Source organism: Sinohyriopsis cumingii, chromosome 12 (genome assembly GCF_028554795.1).
Source record: "Sinohyriopsis cumingii isolate HCF-2022 chromosome 12, ASM2855479v2, whole genome shotgun sequence".
Lineage (NCBI taxonomy): Eukaryota > Metazoa > Mollusca > Bivalvia > Unionida > Unionidae > Sinohyriopsis > Sinohyriopsis cumingii.
In genome coordinates this window covers 44,961,776-44,984,603 of record NC_142972.1, presented here as the reverse complement: position 1 = coordinate 44,984,603, position 22,828 = coordinate 44,961,776, and the positions used below count along the sequence as shown (strand labels likewise).

The following is a 22,828-nucleotide window of genomic DNA, read 5'->3' as shown; positions in this document are numbered from 1 at the left end:
ACTAATATAATGGTTATAAATAGTCTTTTTTTCTACAATTCTGGAGTTTAAATATTTTTTTCAGATTCTCTGGGAGCCTGAAATTGTTTTTCAAAAATATCTAGGCATCCACCCCTGAAAATATAATGGTCTATCTCTTATCAAATGTATGTAAAATTACACATGCACCCGTGTTTATTTAAAAATGAAGCTGAATGAAATGTTATAGCTTGTAACAGGCTGGAACAAGGCTTCTGATGGTGAAATGAGGCTGAATACTTTCCCACTTAAATGTTGCAAGAAGCGTTTGATGAAGCCACCATTCATGCAAGAGGAGTAGTGATACAAAAGTTTCAGGAGATATGGTGCCATTTTTGAGGTTAGATGAGCACCATTTTCATTAGAACTTCATGTAGCTACAAATTGCTATAGTGTTTTTTGTGGAAAAAAATCACATGTCAGTATGACCATTTGGTTGTTGTTGTTATAGGGTTTAATGCCATTTTTCAGCACAAGATAAGCTGTAGATGGTGGCCAGTATTACTGGTGGAGGAAGAACCCAGGAAAAACCCAGAAAGAACCACCGACCCACGAGAAGCTACCGGCAGGCTTTCTCACATATCCACATTGGCCGAGCCCAAGACTCAAACCCATGCAGACAGAGGTGAGATGGCAGTGATCTGTGATGGAGAGTGCTTTAGACCACTCGGCCACTCAGTGCCCCATGACCATTTGGAGAATTAGCATAAAAATATTTTTAAGATGGCCATTAAGGCAGTCATTGTATAGGTTGTATCAGTATCCTTTACATTGCAAGTTTTGACAACCAGATCTGTTGTAATTGACCTTGGAGTCAAATCAGAAGTCATGCATTGTTTAAATTTTTATAGTTCAATGAGTCTGTGAACAGTGACTTGCAAATGAGCAAATGAATTTTGGTGGGATTTTGTTTTCAGTTGTATTCCAATAAACAGTTTGATAATCAGCACAGAGATAATTACTTTAAGGTCAGCAGTCTTAAGTCTGGTTTTTAGCGGAGCTGTCTTGTAAGCATGGTAATGCAAACAGTATGAATTTATTTTTTAGATTTAGCAGTACTGGCTTGTAAGCATGATAATGCAAACAGATTGAATTTATTTTTTAGATTAGCTGTGCTGGCTTGTAAGCATGATAATGCAAACGTATGAATGTATTTTTTAGATTAGCTGTGCTGGCTTGTAAGCATGATAATGCAAACAAATGTGAATAAGTTTTTTTTTTTTTAAGGCAGTTTGTAGATACATTTCTATCTGATCAATAGTAAAGAATTATACCACTAAGATAACATGCCTCAAAAATGTGGGCAAATTTAGCACATGTTTATGCCTTGACATTAAGACAGGCTTATTGATCTTCTGCCCATTATATCAGGTTCAAGGTCAATGGCCAAGATAAAAAATATTATGCTACACTTATAGGTATATCTTCTGAACATGTTAACTCATACAAATATTTTGTTACCAGATTTGGTATACTGGAGTTTCTCAAGAATATTAGGGATGGTTTCAATGCTCAGCTTCAGTGGCCTAGCGGTTAGAGCATCTGCCTTGGATGTGGGAGGTTGCTGGTTCGAACCCAGGCCAAGTCATACCAAAGACTTATAGAAAATGGTACTAGTAGTTGCCTCACTTGTCGCTCAGCATTAAAGGGTTAGTGTTAGGTCTGGTTGGCCTGGTGTCAGGATAATGTGACTGGATGGGACATCATGCTACATGTCTGTGGCATGATGCCCCAGTGCTAGACATCACTATAAACTGCCACACTGCAGACATTGTAGCAGTATGACTGAAAAATTGTTAAAGCTACATTTAAAGATCCAAAACATTCATACACACACACTCAATGCTCAGCAGTTACCAAAATAACAAAAGGTCAAATGCTCAGCAGTTACCAAAATAACAAAAGGTCATATCTTGGATTTCTTGGAAATTCTTATCAGCCAATAAGGTGAGAGTTCTTTCATAGAACTCTTGTTTCCATCAGTCTGTCTGTCCAGTCATCCACCCAGCCAGCTAACATATTTGATTCTGGAGCACATACAAAAAACTGATATACTAATATGACATTGACTCAAATTAAGCTCGTACATGATGCTTATCAATTCTATGTATACACTGTAAATATAAATGTACTATATATGAAATCTTTGAAAAATCCCTGTCTCCTGACAGACATTTTGTTACAGCATTGGATGTAGATGACTCCACTTGTCTGACTTTTAATTTCAGCCTTTAGAATCACTATGGCAGCTACTTAATGAATGGCTCTTCATTATTAAAGTTGAGTTTGAAAATGGATGCCCAGTGGAAATCCGTAAGCATTCGCCTTATGATACACGAATGACTGTCTCCGCCCCACCAGATCTTGTTTTTGAGGCTACTGGTGAAAATGATTCCCAAGTTAGTATTCATTCAGCTTCACCAAAAGCTAACAGAAGCCAGTCAGGTGACCTTCTGTCATGTGGTTACTATGACGAGATGGGACTGATGACACATTTTTGCCCAGAAGAAGAGGATACTACAAAACAGATGTTAGCAAAAACAGACACAGGCAGCTCGGCTAATTCTTCTTCCACACCAAAGAGTTCTCCAGTAAATGAAGGTTTGTTGAAGAAGGTGAAGAGACTGAGCCTGGAGCAGACAGCCCAGGATGTTATCGGTGCTATTGTCCCCAGAATTTGTGGAGTTATCCAAGCATTCTACATGTGTTGTGCCTCCCAGTCTCATCATCAGTAAGTATGCAAAGCACTACCATATATACTTACATGTAAGTAATGTCATGCTCTACCATATATACTTACATGTTAGTAATACCATGCCCTACCATATATACTTGCATATTAGTAATACCATGCCTTACTATGTATACTTACATGTTAGTAATGCCTTGCCCTACCATATATACTTACATGTTAGTAATACCATGCCCTACCATATATACTTACATGTTAGTTATTCCTTGCCCTACCATATATACTTACATGTTAGTAATGCCTTGCCCTACCATATATACACACATGTTAGTAATGCCTTTCCCTACCATATATACACACATGTTAGTAATGCCTTGCCCTACCATATATACTTAGACGTTCATAATGCCTTGCCCTACTATATATACACTTACATGTTAGTAATACCATGCCTTACTATGTATACTTACATGTTAGTAATACCATGCCCCACCATATATACTTACACGTTCGTAATGCATTGCCCTACCATATATACTTACATGTAAATAATGCCTTGCCCTACTATATATACTTACATGTTAGTAATGCCTTGCCCTACCATATATACACACCTTAGTAATAGCATGCCCTGCCATATATACTTACATGTAAGTAATGCCTTGCCCTACCATATATACTTACACGTTCATAATGCATTGCCCTACCATATATACTTACATGTAAATAATGCCTTGCCCTACTTTATATACTTACATGTTAGTAATGCCTTGCCCTACCATATATACACACATGTTAGTAATGCCTTGCCCTACCATATATACTTACATGTAAGTCAGATCCAATTATGTACAACATGGACCATGATCAGCTGTGACTTAATGTGCCAGCAGATCTGGATTTGTGTCGTTTGCTGTACTGATAAATTCTTACAACCCATATGTGCTGGAGCATAATGTGATGCCACATCTGGGTCCATGATGTTTACAGCTCGATCCAGTTTGTACTTGAGTATATATGGCAGTTAGTTACTATACTAATCTGGATAGGACAGTTTGGACAGGGATAGATACTGCTCTAATCTGGATATGAGTTTTGACAGGATGAATACACCAATGATCTGAATATGGCATTTAGTTTTGACAGGGATGAATACTGCTCTAATCTGGATATGGCAGTTTTGACAGGGATGAATACTGCTTTAATCTGGATATGGCAGTTTTTAGAGGATGCATACAACTGTGACCAGAATATGCAGTTAGTTTTGACAGGGATGAATACTGCTCTAATCTGGATATGGCAGTTTTGACAGGGATGCATACAACTGTGACCTGAATACTACTCTAATCAGGACAGTTTTGGGAATAATTAGATTTTTGTTTTTACTTCCTTCAAAAATCTGTGAATAGAATTAACATCTATTTGTTCAGTGGTCAAGAACAAACCAGAAGACAACCAAAAAGTAACCCAAGGAAAATTTACTCAAGAAATGAGTACAATATTTATTTTGGTATCTATTTTTCCATTTCAAACAAGACTAAAGATATACTGTTACCTAATCACAAACAGCTTTTACCCTTTAAGAAAACTTTAAAGCATGCAAACACTAGGTTTATATTTTCACTGGATGGGAAGTAATGAATTAGAGTGTTTTAGCTTCAGTCAAACATTTGGATGAAGTTTCTGCAAAATGGAAGACATCTTTACATGCCAGTCATTAGACAGTATATTATGGTATGATGTTTTCCATCCATCCATCTGTCCATCTAATGGATTTCATTTCCTCACAGTAAACTCAGTTGTCCACCATCCACAATTACAAAACTTTTTGGGATAGTTTGCTCTTAGAGTAGTGAAGAACCTTCTCAATTTTGGGTCCAAAGCTCAAAAGATCAAGGTCAATATGACTGAAAGAATAAAAGTGGTTTATTAACAATAACTTTAAGTTCTCCCATCTACACTTGCCAGACTTTGTGGATAGCTTGCACTTGAGGTAAGGAAGAATCCTGTTGATTTCAGGATCAAAAGGTCAAGGGTTGAGGTCACTCCTGACTAAATGAAGAAAAATGGTTACTGCACAATAAGTTGACCACGTGAGTTCTGCATCATCTATGGTTACCAAACTTTGTGGATCATTTGCACATGAAGTAAGTAAGAACCCTATTGAGTTTGGAGTCAAAAGACTTAAAGGTCAAGGTCACTGTAACTGAAAAAAGATATGTGATTTCAGCACAATGACATTATAGTCTGATAATATAAAGCCGTTTGTTTGTACCCCCTACCGATTTAAATAATGGAAACCTTTAATGTGATAAAAAGTGCAAGGAACTTAGTCAATTCATTCATTAATTTATAGTTTCTAACCTGACTCTGAGTAGAGTGGCCCTAACACCGTCATCTTATGTGTGTTTCATGCTTAACAAAAGTTTTCAGTGTAATAGACGGACATGCTTGGATCCATTTCCCTTTTCTGGACAAGTCCATTTTTAGCAAAGGGATGTATCATGACTACAGATGTACATACATAAGTCGTCTGCTTCCGATATTTACAATGTCGAATCAAGCAAAGGAAAATAATGACATCTACAAATTTGCTTTTCATGTGGATTTAACAAGTGGTTTAATTTCTGTGTTCATGTATGTAGAGAGATAATATTCCAAACTCTCAATGTTATGTAATTTATGCGATTATTCAGCATTTGCCGAACAGGATGAACTACGTCATTATGTTGTCTGATGGAAATAAACTAGCCTATAGTGTACGCAATATGGCGCCGTGTTAGTATGGAAAGTCCATTAAGCATGAAATGGTGCAGGGGATGACAGCATTAGTATCATCCTGGTCACAGTCAGGTTAGAAATTATGAATCAGTGATTCAATTGACTTAGTTCTGTGCACTTTTTATCACATTAAACGTTCTCTTTTTTTAAATTGGTAGGGGGTACAAACAAATGGGGATGTAGAGTCAGACATTAGTTGTAGATCACAGATATGGATCAGATTTTGTGGATGGCTTGCACTTATGGTAAGGAATAAGCCTATCAATTATGGGATTAAATGGCCAATGGTCATTGTCACTGTGACCAAAAGAGGAAAAATGGTGTCTGCTTAAAAATTCCAGTTGTCTTCATTGAGGACTGTTAAAAATGGGGTGGACATATAATATGCCATGTTAGGTACACTGTTGTTACAAGACGTAACTGATGACTTCCATGACTTAGAGCTGAACACTACAGACTTACAACACCAGGTCACTCTAACTCATGTACTTTGAATGTTCCTAGATGAGCAAAAAATAGGACCATAATACATACAGGCATAATTAATAAATTCGAAAGAAAATCATTTGAAACAGGGCTCAAATTAAACTTTTTTCACTACTTGCATTTTTGTGAATGTAGAAAATTTCAACATACAAATCCTGTTTCTTATGGCATTCTTTTACCAGTTACTTTTATTAATCTGTTCTGTAAACCATGAGTTTGTTAGAAAAGAAAAAACATCAATTTTATTTCTTTCAGTTTCAATAGTATATTGTGCAATCATTTTAAATTACAAAAATATGTTTCCATTTTCAATTTTAAAAAACTATGTACTTCTCAGTTTTATTTGTTTAATTTTTCTTGTGTATATCTTAAGTCTGAAATAGGTATGTGGTTACAGCCATTGGAAATGCAATATAATGCAGATAATGTGACAAACATCTCATTAAATTAGTTTGATATATTCCATGGAAGAAACCAGTGGTTAGAGCTTCCGCTTCGGATGTGGGAGGTAATGGATTCAATCCCCAGCTGAGTCATACCAAAGACTTATAAAAATTGGTACTAACAGCTGCCTCACTTGGTACTCAGCATTAAGAGGTTAGTGTAAGGACCGGTCGGCCTGGTGTCAGGATAATGTGACTGGGTGGGACATCATGCTACATGTTTGTGGCATGATGCCCCAGCGTACACATCCCTGTAAACTGCCACACTGCAGACATCGTGCCAATATGTCTGAAAAATTGTTAATGCTACGTTAAAAATCCAAATCACACACAGACACATTAAGAAATATGAGCCAAGGTAAATCGTATTTTATACCTATTGAGACATAACTTACCATCCTGACCACATAGTTTGAAAAGAAATTAGCATATAGAGATTCAGTTAGACCTGTTTTAGAATATGTTTGTAGGGTTTTGGACATCCATATCTAAATATTACAGGATGAACTTGAAAAGAATCCAAAATGAGCCGACAGATTTATTAGTCATTTATAATTAAACACCAGGAAGTATGATTTCATTATGAAATAAGTTGTCTGTGTAAAACAGATTTATGCATTTTCCAAATTAATAGTAAATGTTTTTCTGAAACTTTTTTATGCTGAACAGTGCTTTAATGTAATTATGATGAAAACAATGGGAAAACCATTTCATTTTTAGGAGATATATAATATGTGATAGAAAAATTTGCAGTTGGCCTTCATACAAAAATTTGAGTAGAATAAGTCCTGAGACAAGACATAAAAACAAATTTTACCAACTGAAGATAGTGCTAGATAATTCCATATTGCTGAATAAAATGGATGGGTATAAAAGAGATAATCCATCATTCCTTTAAAACGTAATGGCTGTGCCCAATTCCACTTGTTATCGGTAGGTACATGTATGACCAGGGTATTGGGCTATTCGCTAAACAGCACAAATTATGGCAAAAGGATCAATGACAATTTCGGGGAATGGATTATGCATATGTATTTTGCTGAATTTCTATACTTTAAGGAGTTATGCTAATGATTTGCAAGATGTCATCGGAATTTAGCACCAAAAAGGTGCAGTAGTTTAAACGCTTAAGTTTTATTTTCTGCAATAACTTCTCATTTTGCACGCGAGTATTAAACTTATGTCCCGAGTAAACAGAAACTTCCATTTGTCATACTGATGATATTCACACTGCAACTATTAAATTCTATGCTTCTAGTTGTTACTAGCAAACGTTTGTCTGGGTAGCCATTTCATAATACCCCTGAGAGCACAGAATAATGCCTGGCAAGGAATGTTAGTTAAATGCAATATAATCATTAGCAGATTTTGAATATATATATATATATATATATATATATATATATATATATATATATATATATATATATATATAGAGAGAGAGAGAGAGAGAGAGAGAGAGAGAGAAAGAATTATGTATAGTAATATGTTCCTGTATCAATGATATACCACAAGATCTATAAATATTTCATGAAAAATTTATACGAGTGGTATATCATTGATAAAGTACACATACTATAGATGTTTTTTTTATTTATATCACATACAAATACACATATTTGCCCTTTGAACGGAGTTAAGATTGACTACAGGCAACTAAATTGACCAAGTGAATGAACTTCTCATATCCCTGCTGAGTGTGTTTGCTACAAAATGTAGTTCTGTGCCATTTGTAGCTATTCACAATCACCTTTGTACATTAATAGGTTGTTTGCTTTCTTGAGTTTCTATTTTTATTCACATTGATTAAATCAATATAAGACACACTTATGAATTAAACATGAAAAATGGTTTTAACAAAGAAAATAGAGCACTACAAACACTGAACACGCTCAGCCATTCACGTACAGGTGCATGAAAATAAGTGTTGTGTAGAAACTAAGCAAAATGGTGAACCAATAAGAGGTAATTGAAATATTTAATCTATTTAAAGTTGATCAAAGTCAGTATTCTGTTTTAATCTATAATACTAACGATCATACATATCTTTCTCTCCCCTTGGTCGGTATCACTTAACTTTTACCATCATTCATATGTCCAGAGACATCATCATATGACACAAGCAAAAATCCTCTGCGCTAGTCTTTCAAGGATTTTCACCCGTATCTTGCTACAATGGTCCAGAGGGGGGGGGGGCTAGACATTTTCATATTTAATTAATAATAGATTTTTAGAACATTATGATAGGTTTAAGAAACAACAACTACAATAATGCATTATATACATTGCTGTATCTGTCCCTTGTAACCAAGAAATTTACCATATATCATCAACAGGCTATTGCAACTTTGTATCTTTGTTTATATAAACACTGTAGATAAATCCCAAAGAAAGTGTACACATACCATTACAATGGGTCATATTCTTGTAGGTTACTTGGTGCAAATTCAGTTTCATGGATTTCATCCAGCCTAAATTCCTTTTCTCTCTCACTTCAGATTTCTGCTTATTTTGTCCCTTATGCATCAGAAGGGAAGAAGGAAAGGAAATCAGAAAGGATTGCAATGAAATTGTTTACCATATTAAATTCATTTAGAAAACAGGGATTATTAATAATTTTTATCGTTATTTTCACATGTCACTAATGATTAATGAGTGGTAATTCATCATTGATATATAGGCCTAAAATCAACAGCATTCAATTTCAAAAATATTTATATATCCATATTATTGTGCCATGTGAATTTTAGTGTATGTGGTATATATATATATATATATATATATATAACACAAAATTTGCCTATTTTGGTATTTCCTATTGTTTATCTTTTTACTTCAGGATGACATCGCCAAAATTTATAGAGTTTGTTTGCCGTCATAATCAGGTGCTCAGATCCCTCGTTGCAAGGTAAGTTACATACTTAGTTAATTGATAGTTCCAGCATTTGCTCTGAGCCCAACTTACACTCATTTGCATCTATAATCTATCTTATTACTAAAATATTTTAAATCTATTTACTGCTTTGACTAAAATAATAACTGTTCAAACACAAGGATGAAAGAGCTTATAACTTGGTTTTCATTTAATATTTAACAGTAGTGCCGGACGTTTATATAAAATAAAAAAAATAATCGGCACTCATAGGTAAAAATGATTGTAAACCTCAGAGAAGAAATTAAATAGAAAATTTTCTCTGTAATAAAGTGAGACGATTTGATAGTATTGAAATGTTGTCAGTTTAACATGCAGTACATATGGGAATCAGCTTCGTAATGTATTGAAATACTTAAGATATTGTTTGATTCTGGGATAGCTATCAATATATATTTTCAACAAAGAAAAATATTTTGGAAGTGTCCACAAAAATGACACTATTATTCTTATGGATGACAGTAATACTGAGGTTTGAGTCAAATACTTAAGATGTTTCTCAAAGTATATTTTTTGTGTGATTCATAGAAATAATGAAATGGCTGACATGACCATCATCTGTATTCAATTACTTTTAAATTACACCATTTTTGTTCTTTATGAACAAGACCTTTATATACTGAACTGAAATATGCACCATATATGCTTGCTTGTAAGTCTGGTCTACTGCATGTCTTGATGTATTAGATACATAGAGGTGACTATTAAGACAGGCTTCACTGTTATGTCTTGATATATTAGATTTCACTATAATATCTTGATGTATTAGTTATATAGAGGTATATGTTAAACGAGGCTTCACTATAAAGTCTTGATGTATCTGTTATATAGAGGTGTCTGTTAAGACAGGCTTCACTGTAATGTCTTGATGTATTACTTATAGAGAGGTGTCTGTTAAGACAGACACACTATAAGGTCTTGCGTTTAGTATATAGATGTGTTAGGACAGGCTTCACTATAATGTCTTGATGTATTACATATATAGAGATGTCTTTTAAGATGGGTTTCACTATAAGGTTTGATGTATTAGATATATAGCAGTGTTAAGACAGGTATCACTGTAATGTCTTGATGTAGTAGTTATATTGAGGTTTTTCTAAAAGACAAGTGTCACTGTTATGTCTTGATGTAGTAGATATATTGAGGTTTTCTTAAAGACAGGTATCACTGTAACATCTTGATGTATTAAATATATTGAGGTTTTTCTGAAAGACAGGTATCACTAATCTCTTCATGTATTACATATATTGAGGTTTTTCATAAAGACAAGTGTCACTGTAATGTCTTCATGTATTACATATATTGAGGTTTGTCTTAAAGACAAGTGTCACTGTAATGTCTTGATGTAGTAGATATATTGAGGTTTTCTTAAAGACAAATATCACTGTAACATAGTGATGTATTAGATATATTGAGGTTTTTCTTAAAGACAGGTATCACTGTAATGTCTTGATGTAGTAGATATATTGAGGTTTTCTTAAAGACAAATATCACTGTAACATAGTGATGTATTAGATATATTGAGGTTTTTCATAAAGACAAGTGTCACTGTAATGTCTTCATGTATTACATATATTGAGGTTTTTCTTAAAGACAAGTGTCACTGTAATGTCTTGATGTAGTAGATATATTGAGGTTTTCTTAAAGACAAATATCACTGTAACATAGTTATGTATTAGATATATTGAGGTTTTTCTTAAAGACAGGTATCACTGTAATCTCTTCATGTATTACATATATTGAGGTTTTTCTTAAAGACAAGTGTCACTGTAATGTCTTGATGTAGTAGATATATTGAGGTTTTTCTTAAAGACGTGTCACTGTAATGTATTGATGTAGATATATTGAGGTTATTCATAAAGACTGGTGTCACTGTAATGTCTTGATATAGTAGATATATTGAGATTTTTCTTAAAGACAGGTATCACTGTAATGTCTTGATGTAGTAGATATATTGAGATTTTTCTTAAAGACAGGTATCACTGTAATGTCTTCATGTATTACATATATTGAGGTTTTTCTTAAAAGACAAGTGTCACTGTAATGACTTGATGTATTAGATATTTAGAATTGTCTGTTACGACAGGTTTTACTGCAATGTCTTGATGTATTACATATATAGAGGTGTGTATTACTATAGACTGTACTGTAATGTCTTAATGTATTAGATATGGATGTTAAAGGCTGGCTTCACTGTAATGTCTTGATGTATTAGATAATGGCTGTTAAAGGCTGGCTTCACTGTAATGCCTTGATGTATTATATATGGATGTTAAGACAGGCTTCACTGTAATGCCTTCATGTATTAGATAATGTTTGTTAAAGGTTGGCTTCACTGTAATGTCTTGATGTATTAGATATGGATGTTAAGACAGGCTTTACTGTAATGTCTCACCGCTCCAGTGGCCTAGTGGTTAGAATGTCCGCCTTGGATGCCAGAGGTCATGGGTTTGATCCCCGGCCAAGTCATACCAAAGACTTCAAAAAATGGTACTAACAGCTGCCTCGCTTGGCACTCAGCATTAAGAGGTTAGTGTTAGGACTGGTTGGCCTGGTGTCAGGATAATGTGAGTGGGTGGGACATTATGCTTCATGTCTATGGCATGATGCCACAGTGCTAGACATCACTATAAATGGTCACACTGCAGACATCTTAGCGATATAGCTGAAAAATTATTAAAGCTACGTTAAAAATCCAAATCACACACACTGTAATGTCTTGATGTATTAGATATGGATGTTAAAAACTGTCTTCCCTGTAATGTCTTGATGTATCAGATACGGTTCACATAGAAAAACAGAAATTCCATCACAGTTTTCAGTTGATGGATGCTAAAGTTGTCATTTTCTTTCAGAAATCCAAAGGTGATATTTGATCATTTCCATTTCCTGCTGGAATGTCCAGAATTGATGTCCCAGTTCCTTCATATTATCAAGGCTCAGGTGGGTTCACAATTGGGTTATGTTTTCACTATTACTCATAAAGACTATATTCTCATACAGGTTGACTTTGAATTCATATTTACTCCATCAGTACAAAGGTACAGGTAGATTCTTTACGTTACAACAGGAAACCTTTCTTCTGGCATTGACTGCTATATGGGCATAGTTTACAGTGAAGTTACATAATAAAGTACATTGATTGCATTTTGTTTTGTCAAGGAACACTATTCGTGTAATGATTAATCTATGTGGGGGGGGGGTAGATGGAAGTATAGAACTTTTACCTCTCAGTGTCAGCTTGAATAGCAAGAATAACTTTGAGAAAATTGGTGGTGGAATAATAGTAGGCTGTTCAGATTATAGAGGCAAATTTTACTGTAATATTTTCAAATTTTACTCTAATACTTTCAAATTTTACTCAACATTTTCCATATTGATGTTTTGGAAGATACAAATTAACTACTTTCAGCTTGAGGGGTGCCAACTTCAAAGCAGTGCCTGAATTAGAAAAATATATATATATATATATATATATATATATATATATATATATATATATATATATATATATATATATATATATATATATATATATATTCAGGCCAGTCAATAGCAATCACCCATGGTGAAATGGCAAAACTAGCCATTGCAAACTGACTGTTGTGCATAGGTTCACCTTTTAAAATTGATTTTTGAATAAATATCCATGCACCGAATATCATTATTGTTGTTATTATTATTATTACATTATCAAGATTGTTGTATGTGCACTAAAATATAAAAACATAATTATGGGTATATGTTGTTCTCTCTCTCTAATTTATGTTACAATGTTACTATATTCTGCTTACTTTAATCATAGAAATGACTTACAGATTTATTGGTACACCAATCTTAGTTTGTTCACACTATAAAAACAATATCTGGATTGGTCAGTTGCTCATCTAACCAAGATCAAAGGACACTTGGCTTATGTGAGATGTCTCTGATGAATAGAAAATCAAAAGATACAAGATCAAAGGACACTTGGCTTATGTGAGATGTCTCTGATGAATAGAAAATCAAAAGATACAATATATGTCTATTCATTGTAACCAATCATTTTGCCTGCCTTGACATACACATTTTGAATATTGAATGACCCCGACCCTAATGAAAAGATAAGTAACTCGTATCTGTTTTCAAAGATGAATTTAATTCACTCTGTTTTCTGCTGTGAAAACAGAACTACTTTTCCAACATCCAGCCCAATGAATTGCTTTGATACTCTCCTGTAAGAATATAAACCACCTTGCTTTGAAAGTTGACATGTTGATAAATTTAAGTTTGATTAACAGTGTGACTTAAATACGGTAAGTACACTCCAGATATGAAACAATTAAACATTGTGTCACATGATATGCCTTGATCTAAACAATTTCTTGCTCTTCAAACAAATTAAGTGTTTAATTTGTATATTTGGAACGGTCATGGTGGTTATGCACCATTGACCACTTGAGGCAGGTTGAAACTATTATTTGATGAGGAAGCATCTGGCTTTTGACTACTGAAGGCATGTGACCATTAAATACAAGCCATTTTAGGATATTTATGAGGCCATTGTGACCAGGCTACCCACCAAACACAGGTGATTATTAGGACTGGTTTGACTCTGTGTGTGTGTGTGTGTGTGTGTGTGTGTGTGTGTGTGTGTGTACACATGCACACACACACACACCTAGCTGTACTTCTCGTGGGTCGGTGGTTCTTTATGGGGTTTTCCCAGGTTCTTCCTCCACCATTAATACTAGCCGCCATGTATAGCCTATCGTGTGCTGAAAAATGGCGTTAAACCCTACAACAACACCAAGCTGTAAAGGAAGGGTCATATAAAGGTGTGAGTGGTCATATATTAACTGTTATGGTCTGTTGGCTTGCATGAGAAATATAACATGTTAACCAAGTAACTAGAAACTTTGTTTACATTGTCATTATAACATGCTAATTAAATAATTAGTTGCAAACTTAATTTTTTTTTTCCATTACAGATTATATATATATATAATACTCCAAACAAACCAGCATTTTCTAAGTTACTCCAAACAAACCAGCATTTGTTAAGTTGTAATTTGTTGTGTTTTGATTTATAGCCATTTGAAGCTCGGCGTGAGTGGTTTTATGAAAACCTGTATCCTGATGATAAAGACAACGAATTGATTCACACTCCACCAAATGAAAGAGATGTCATACTCATAAAAAGAGGTACTGCTTTGTAACCACCTGTTATGACATGTGATCTGAAATTATTTTGAAACATCATAGTTTAATATTGTTGTGATGGAAGAGATACAAAGGCTGACTGTTGTAATCTGGAATCTAATCAGTTTCATGTTTCACAGTCAGGTGCACATACAGTACATATATCTCTGATTACAGAAAATCTGCATTTCCCCTGTAGAAATTAAACTATCCATGCTGTTGTCAGGGATTGGATGTTATGGTCATCTTGGATGTCCATGCTATGGCTTATGGATCGATTAAGTTTTATTGCCCCCTGTTAGAAAGTCACAGGAATATAGTTATGTAATAGTGAAGGTCCATTACATTCCATGGAACTTACCTGTCAGCTGTAGTACATAGTGCAGAATTTATTTAAAGTTGCACACAGTTCCATTTAATATTCAAAGACTCGCCCACTAAAATGCATTCACATATGTGTATTGCAAGAAATGAAACATAAATTTCCTAGCAAAGAGAATATTTAGGTGCTTCACAGAAACTAAAAAATTGAATGATGCTGTGATTTTAATAATTGCACATGACAGATTCTGCTTTTAAACAAATAAATAAACATCACACACAAATATTAGCATGAAAAGAAAGATATTGAGGCAGTATGTAACATATCATGTTATTACAATAAAGAATGCAAGAAATGCTGTGATTTTTTATTTTTTTTCTCATTACCCTAGTCACATTTAAATTGTTTCGTTAGCATGTCCCCTCACAATAAAATATACATAACACTACCCAAACTACAGCATCTAATCAGCCTCTGTGTAGTATTCTCACACAATGAAATATACATGTCACTATCCAAACTACAACATCTAATCAGCCTCTGTGTAGTATTCTCACACAATGAAATATACACAGCACTATCCAAACTACAACATCTAATCAGCCTCTGTGTAGTATTCTCACACAATGAAATATACATAGAACAATGCAAAATACTGCATCTATTCTAGTCCACTATGTAGTATTTTTCTCAAGAATTAGATGCATATTTACCTTTACTAAAATGTTTAAGATGGCTGCTATTGCTTAACCAGCTTGAAGCAGCTGTTCCATTTTTTGTGCCATTTTTCATGATATATGTGCTTGTTGTCTGTCTTCGTCTACATTATGGTGTTCATCATGCATTGGCTGTTCAGTTTGTATGTGTTTCTTCATCTCCTTGTTTTGGAAACGAGAACAATTAGACTTTTTCTCAACTGTCTTGCTCCACTGCTACAAATTCCTTTGTTGTTGAACAAACCGCCATCACGTGATACTCGCAAGTCAACTCGTTTATCTTATGATAGGCCCTAATTAATTGCTTTAAATGACATCTTGGCTCTCCACACTACATTGGGCTCTAGACTAAACTAACAGGGACTACATTCATCATTACTTATAAATGTTAACAGAAGCAAAAAAATAAACGTTGTTTCAAAGCTGGTAGGCTTAGAACAGGAAGAAGAATTCCAGTTATCTCCCTTATGCCAAACTGATGTATGACATCCAAGCAAACCTTACAACTTGCTTACCTCCTACAGCAGAACAACTCAGTAACTGCCTGCATTCATTGCTCGACAACCATGCCCCAGTCACCAAGTGCAGAGTATCAATTCAAAAGTGTTCTTCATGGTATAGCAGTGTTAGGGACCAGCTTTGCACTGCTAAAAGAGACAGCCGTAAAGCTGAGAGGCTTTGGTTTTCCACCAGACTGTATATTCTTAAGCAAATCTATGAAGCCACTAAGAAGAACATCACAAATATAGTCCATGCAGCAAAATCAGCCCACTACAGTACTAAGATCGTGGAAAGTTCCAGCTGCAAAGAGCTCTTCGAGATTACTAACAAGCTAATGTCAAGGAACAAATTTACACCACTTCCAACTACCTTCTCTCCAGTCAACCTTCTGGACCTGTTTGCAAATTTCTTCCATGACCAAGTACAAACCATTAGAGATAAGCTTGACAACACAATTTCAATTGACGTGTTGTCACCATACAGTTGGGATACAGAATGTCAGCGGCAACCATTAGCAGCATTTGAACCTGTCTCTATGGATTTAGTACGTACAATCGTGAAGAAGAGTGCACCAAAGTAATGTGAACTTGATCTAATTCCAACATCACTGCTGCTTGAGTGCTTAGATCCAGTATTACCTTCACTAACTGATGTTATTAATAACTCTCTCTCATCCATGGAATTCCCATCATTTTTCAAAACTGCCATTGTAAAGCCTCTGCTGAAGAAACCAACACTCGACCATAATGATTCAAAGAACTACCACCCAGTTTCTAATCTCCCGTTCACATAAAAAATCTTAGAAAAGGTTGTTCTATCCCAGCTTGTATCTCCTCTGAATTGAAACAGTATTTTTAGCAATGTACACTCTGCAGATCGCCCTTGCCACAGTACTGAAACTACTCTTCTAAAAGTAGTTAATGACATTCTCTCTGCCCTCTGACCTCACCCTCCTTGATTTGTCTCCAGCATTTGACACAAGAGACCATGATATATAACTTAACAGTCTCCAGCATATATTTTGCATTCATGATACAACCTTACTGTGGTTCAAGTCCTACTGGGTCAACAGGACACAAATTGTGTCTGCAAATGGAATTCACTCCAGCCCAGTTAATATATGTTGTGGTGTTCCAGAGGGGTCTGTACTTGGACCTGTTCTCTTCATTCTATACACTCAGCCGCTCTTAAGTGTCATAGATCATCATCCAGTGTCTCACCAATTGTACGCTGACAAAACCCAAATATACAAATCTAGCCACCCGACTGAAGTTGATGCTACCATCCAAGGTGTAGAGAGGTGCATTACTGATGTGAAATCATGGATGACATGTAACCAGCTGCAGATGAATGATGATAAAACTGAGGTCATTCTGATCACAACAAAAAAGACTTTCTCATTCACATCCTTTACCTCAAACAATAAATATCAGCAACACCAACATTAAATTCACACAGTCAATACGAAACCTAGGTGTTACTCTGGACAGTACTCTCACACTGCAACAACATCTCATGAACATATGCAAGGCAGCATATCTTGAGCTGAAATGCATCAGCTCCGTTCGCAAATATCTTTCAGTTGATGCCACTAAAACACTTGTGTGTTCATTAGTACTTTCAAGACTGAACTATTGTAACTCAATTCTGTCTGGTTCATCTCAATATCTACTCCAGAAACTTCAAAAAGTTCAAAACACAGCTGCTCAGTTCATACTTCAAGTACCACAATCAGGGCACACCTCCCCGCTGCTCTGTACCCTACACTGGCTATCCATTCAATCCAGAATCAAACACAAAATTTGTTCTCTGTGCTACATTTCACTGTCGGACTCTAGTCCAACATACGTATCCGACCTCACCCATGTGTACACACCAGCAAGACACTTGTGCTCCTCTTCTGACAATTGTATGCTCATTATTCCCACTATGAAAACAAAGTCATATTGACAGCGTTCTTTTGCATACCAGGGCCCAGCAACATGGAATGAATTGCCCACTGAACTTAGACACAAAGACACAGTGATCACATTCAAGAGGGCTCTCAAAACTCACTCATTTCGACTGCAGGAACAAACTTATAGACCTAATAATGTTTCCTACCTTAAATATTTTCAGCATGTTTTTTATGTTTTCTAATTTCATGGTGTTTGTTTTTTGTAATCATACCATTATATATGTTTTGTATGTTATAGGTGTTGTCTAATGTCATAAAGCACTTAAGAGTTTCTAAAGATTCCTATACAAAGTTCTCATTATTATTATTATTATTATTACTATAGTTCTTCTAGATTCTATATAGCACACACTACTGCATTCATTTGCCAACAGCTCAAACAGATATATGTTTGATTGCTGGTTTGGTCATGTGACTTTTATTATTGCCGAAAGGATGGGGGTAAAAGTGATGATAGTATAATCGCTTAATAATGTCAGTTGGAGGCAAACATATATGTATTATTTTCAGTTGATTCATATGCAGCTTCCTTTGCTACAATATTTTCTGTCAGTACAGTACATTTTGTCAGTTGGCACAGTACGTTCTGTCAGTTGGCACAGTACATTCTGTCAGTTGGAACAGTACATTCTATCAATTGGTACAGTACATTTTGTCAATTGGTACAGTACATTCTGTCTGTATAGTATATTCTATCAGTCAGTAATATACATTCCCTCAGTATATTGTCAGTTGATATAGTACCTTTTGTAAGTACAGTACATTCTTTCAGTTGGTATATTACATTCTGTCAGTACAATAAACTCTGACAGACAGTACATTTTGTCAGTACAGTACATTCTATCAGTGATTAAGTACATTCTCTCAGTACAGTACATTCTGTCAGTCGATTCAGTACATTATGTAAGTACAGTTGATTCTGTAAGTTGGTACAGTACATTCTGTCAGTAAGTGCATTCTGTCAGTCACACGACAAATACTACAAAACTGTACCCAAATGTCAGTTGACAGTTCAGTTGCTAAAAGTTTAAATTTTGACCTGATTATCCTTTTTAAGAAGTTATTTAAATACAAATAAATAATTTTTTGCCAAAGAAATTTACAAACTGCAAATTGAGACAGGGTTTAGCCAACATAGTTAAATTACTAATTATGTCCATAGTCTTCCAAAAGGTGTTGAATATCTGGGAACCTGAACAAAGTTTAAAGTCACTTGAACAAACAGTGGACTCTGAAATAGAATTAAAAATAATCCAATGTTAAGTTCATGAAGATATACATGTAGATAGCACAGAAAATAAGTTGGGCCAGTTAGTGAGTGTTCATGGGAAATAAAGTTTTTCTCCATATTGCAGTAGCAGTTAAATTCTTCGTCCATTGTTATCATCATCCTGTCATGAAATTGAATGAAAATGCCTTCTTATATATAAACTTTGTTGCAAAATGAATATCTGTGGTAGATATTATTGCTGTCCATTAAATATTCTCTAGTTTTTATACATTTAGATTTAGTTCTAGCTTCATATTAGCGAAATTTCTTCTTAATTATTTTTGTGTGTTTATTTTGTAGTGTTGTATGCATGAGCTGAACACATCATATCTGTCAATACTGCCTTATTTATACACAAATTGAAATTGCTAGGTCATGTTTTTCCCAAAGCTATAAAATCTATTTCTGATTACATTGATGGCTGGCTGTTAGTATGTGGCTTCCTTGTTTTATTTACTTCATCCCTAGTAGAACGTTTTTATCTACTCTGAACTGGATATGAAAGAGGTTTTGGCTTCATAGGTTGTAAATCCCAATTAAGTCCAGTTTATTGTGATCCTTTTTTTATTCTATGCTCATCACAGATATTGTCAATGTGTTCATTTTGATTATTGCAACAATGCTGGCTGACTTGACTCTCTACCCATTTATGAATCATTTAGTTTGCTTACATTAATTATGACCATGTTTGACTATATAATAGAACTAGAAATAAAACTAAACTACAAAAAGCACAATGACAGCAGGTGAATAACCCAATCATTTGCTTACAATCTTTTTAAAATACAGAAAGCATTGTTAAGCAGCAGTTTACTTATTTTCTTGTTTTAAATAAAAAGCAGTATCAGAATTTTATTTCTTAATTTTTTTGGTAGACAGATGATTAATGTTATTTTCCTAGTTAGCAAAAAACCATTGGGTTACATCAGTTCAATCTCTCTCCTCTCTTTCTCTTCTCTCTCCCTCGCATGCATTATAAAAAAAAAAGAAATTGTGTATTGTAGTAGACCTTTCATGAGATGTGTCATAACTAGATGCTGCTTGCAGTGAAAGATTGATGTTGAAAATGACATTTTTATCAAGTTTGCTGCATATACCATTAGAAGACAATTTTACACAAAAATATCACAATATAACCTCATTGCATTTCTCTGTCCATATCAAAAGTCCAAAGTTCGTTTCTCGCAAACTAATATCGTGATATTTTTATAGTGTTTAGTTTGTGACAAGAAACATTCATTCAACATTTCATGGGGTGTTTCAAACATTGTATGACACTGACCAGTGGTTGCTACAAACATTCCTAATGTATATTGCAAGTTATTTAAGACTTCTGTTCACTTATTACATTATGTGGGTGGAGGGGTTGGTGAGAGAAAGAGAGGAGATGAGGGGATAGAGATTAGAGGCAACAAAAAAAACATTTTAAACATGAATCAGTGCCATGACAACTTTTTTTATTATTTAAATAGTCAGTTCCTATGACAACTTTTTTTATTATTTAAATAGTCAGTTCCTAATCAGGATAATAAAATAAGTATGTTGTTTGTTGAATATAGTGCAAGAAATCAGTTCTGTGCAATAACATGAGAATTTAACTTCGGTTTCTCACTCTAAATTTGTTTTCATAAACTAATATCTTTTTAATTTTAAAGTGTGTGGTTTTGTGAAATCAACATTTTCATTTAATAGTTTGATGTACATTTCAAAACATTTGACATAGGTCAGTAGCTGCTAGGAACTGTCCTGACTGACTGCTGTCCACTCAAGGCATGAAACTAGGCATAGTAGTGGACATCAGATTTATATTGTCACTTCTTGGACATTGTCTGGTGGCAGATTCATAAAAAAGTGATGGAAAGAATAACTTTTTTTTCATTAAAATCACATTGTTCAGGATTTGAAACATCAATCGAGTGCATTAGTTGATACAGTGTACACCCTTCCACGCATTTAAAATATTATTATACTCTCTGATAATGTTATTTTGTATTTATATGACTCCATGGTATTCTTGTTGAATAGACTTTGGAAAGAATTATTATGTACATGTCATAATGTTCCATGTATTTGTTGTAAATAATAATGTGTTCGATGTGGGTCTTGTAAATAGTATGGAAATAAACGGAAACTAGGATGAATAAATATTCAGTAAAATCAGCACATTTATCAAAACTAATTTATCAAGAAAGAACATTAAAGGTACTGCCTGATGCTGTCGAGTAGAATGTAATTTCTGTATGTGTATATGATAACACATATATGTGTACTTGATTAGCTGGAATGTACGTGGTAGCTATGCAGTTTGTTAGATGTATCTTCTACCATGGGTTGGGGAGGGTGGGAGGGGATATTCAAGAAATGGTAAACATATTTTGTGTACAGTATGCACATCTATCTGTGCATATGTCTAGCTAGGCCACTGCTAAATAACACAAGAAATGTTACAGCTGTATAGTGTATTCAGGTAAAGGTATAAAATTGACACCTGCATTGGTGTGTATTATCGTGTAATGGTTTCACCTGCATTGGTGTGTATTATCGTGTAATAGTTTCTCCTATCTGTTTGTTTAGTGTGTAGACTTGCAGAGAAAATGCAATAAAATCAGCAAGGAGTACCATAAAACCCGCTATGGCTGCAATAAAATCCATGATGGAGTTCTTTTTGATTGAATGGATATCCACTAGGCTTAGTGGACATCCACCAGATGTAGTGGACATGCACTATTCATAATTGATGCTTAATCCCTTGCCTCTCTATCCATATCCACTACATCTGCACTATTCATAATAGATGCTTAATCCCTTGCCCCTGTGTCCATATCCACCAGATGTAGTGGACATGCACTCTTCATAATTGATGCTTAATCCCTTGCCCCTCTATCCATATCCACCAGATGTAGTGGACATGCACTATTCATAATGGATGCTTAATCCCTTGCCCCTTTGTCCATATCCACCAGATCGAGTGGACAATCCATAATCACTATACATGTACTGTACCACCAGACCAAAAGGTCTGGACTAGCCTGACTGGTTTGTAGAAGGCCTTTTATACTACACTCGTCTGTGTAGAAGGCCTTGTATATTATACTCATCTGTGTAGAGGGCCTGTATACTACACTCATCTGTGTAGAGGGCCTTATATACTACACTCATCTGTGTAGAAGGCCTTGTATACTACACTCATCTGTGTAGAAGGCCTTGTATACTAACTCGTCTCCTCTTACCTTGACAATTATCCTTGATTGTCACCCAGATTCACCTCTGCAAGAGTTCAGGGCCTATTTTCAACCAGACAACCAGCTACTGAGTCAGACAAGCTCTAATATAATTTGATGGGTTACAAAGTTTGACTGTCACAGTTGGGAATCAGTCCAGGTTCATCTGTCCCCAGTCAGGTGCACATATATACCTGTACCATTACACAGAAAAAACTGTCTTGAGAGAACACCCTATTCCAATAAAATGTCTCTTAAGACATGTGGTCCCCCAGTAGAGGTTATTACATTGTCACTTTGTATAACCT

General features: G+C 34.8%; 1 protein-coding gene across 1 annotated transcript in view; it reads left to right on the top strand.

The window, feature by feature from the left end:
* The window catches only part of LOC149786362 (E3 ubiquitin-protein ligase HACE1-like), a 142,718-nt gene that overhangs the window by 78,835 nt on the left and 41,055 nt on the right, over nucleotides 1–22,828 (top strand). The window contains exons 13-16 of the mRNA XM_089976789.1: nucleotides 2,247–2,749; nucleotides 9,260–9,328; nucleotides 12,208–12,295; nucleotides 14,425–14,536. Of these exons, the coding sequence (XP_089832915.1) occupies nucleotides 2,247–2,749; nucleotides 9,260–9,328; nucleotides 12,208–12,295; nucleotides 14,425–14,536 (772 nt within the window). The remainder of the gene's footprint in view (nucleotides 1–2,246; nucleotides 2,750–9,259; nucleotides 9,329–12,207; nucleotides 12,296–14,424; nucleotides 14,537–22,828) is intronic.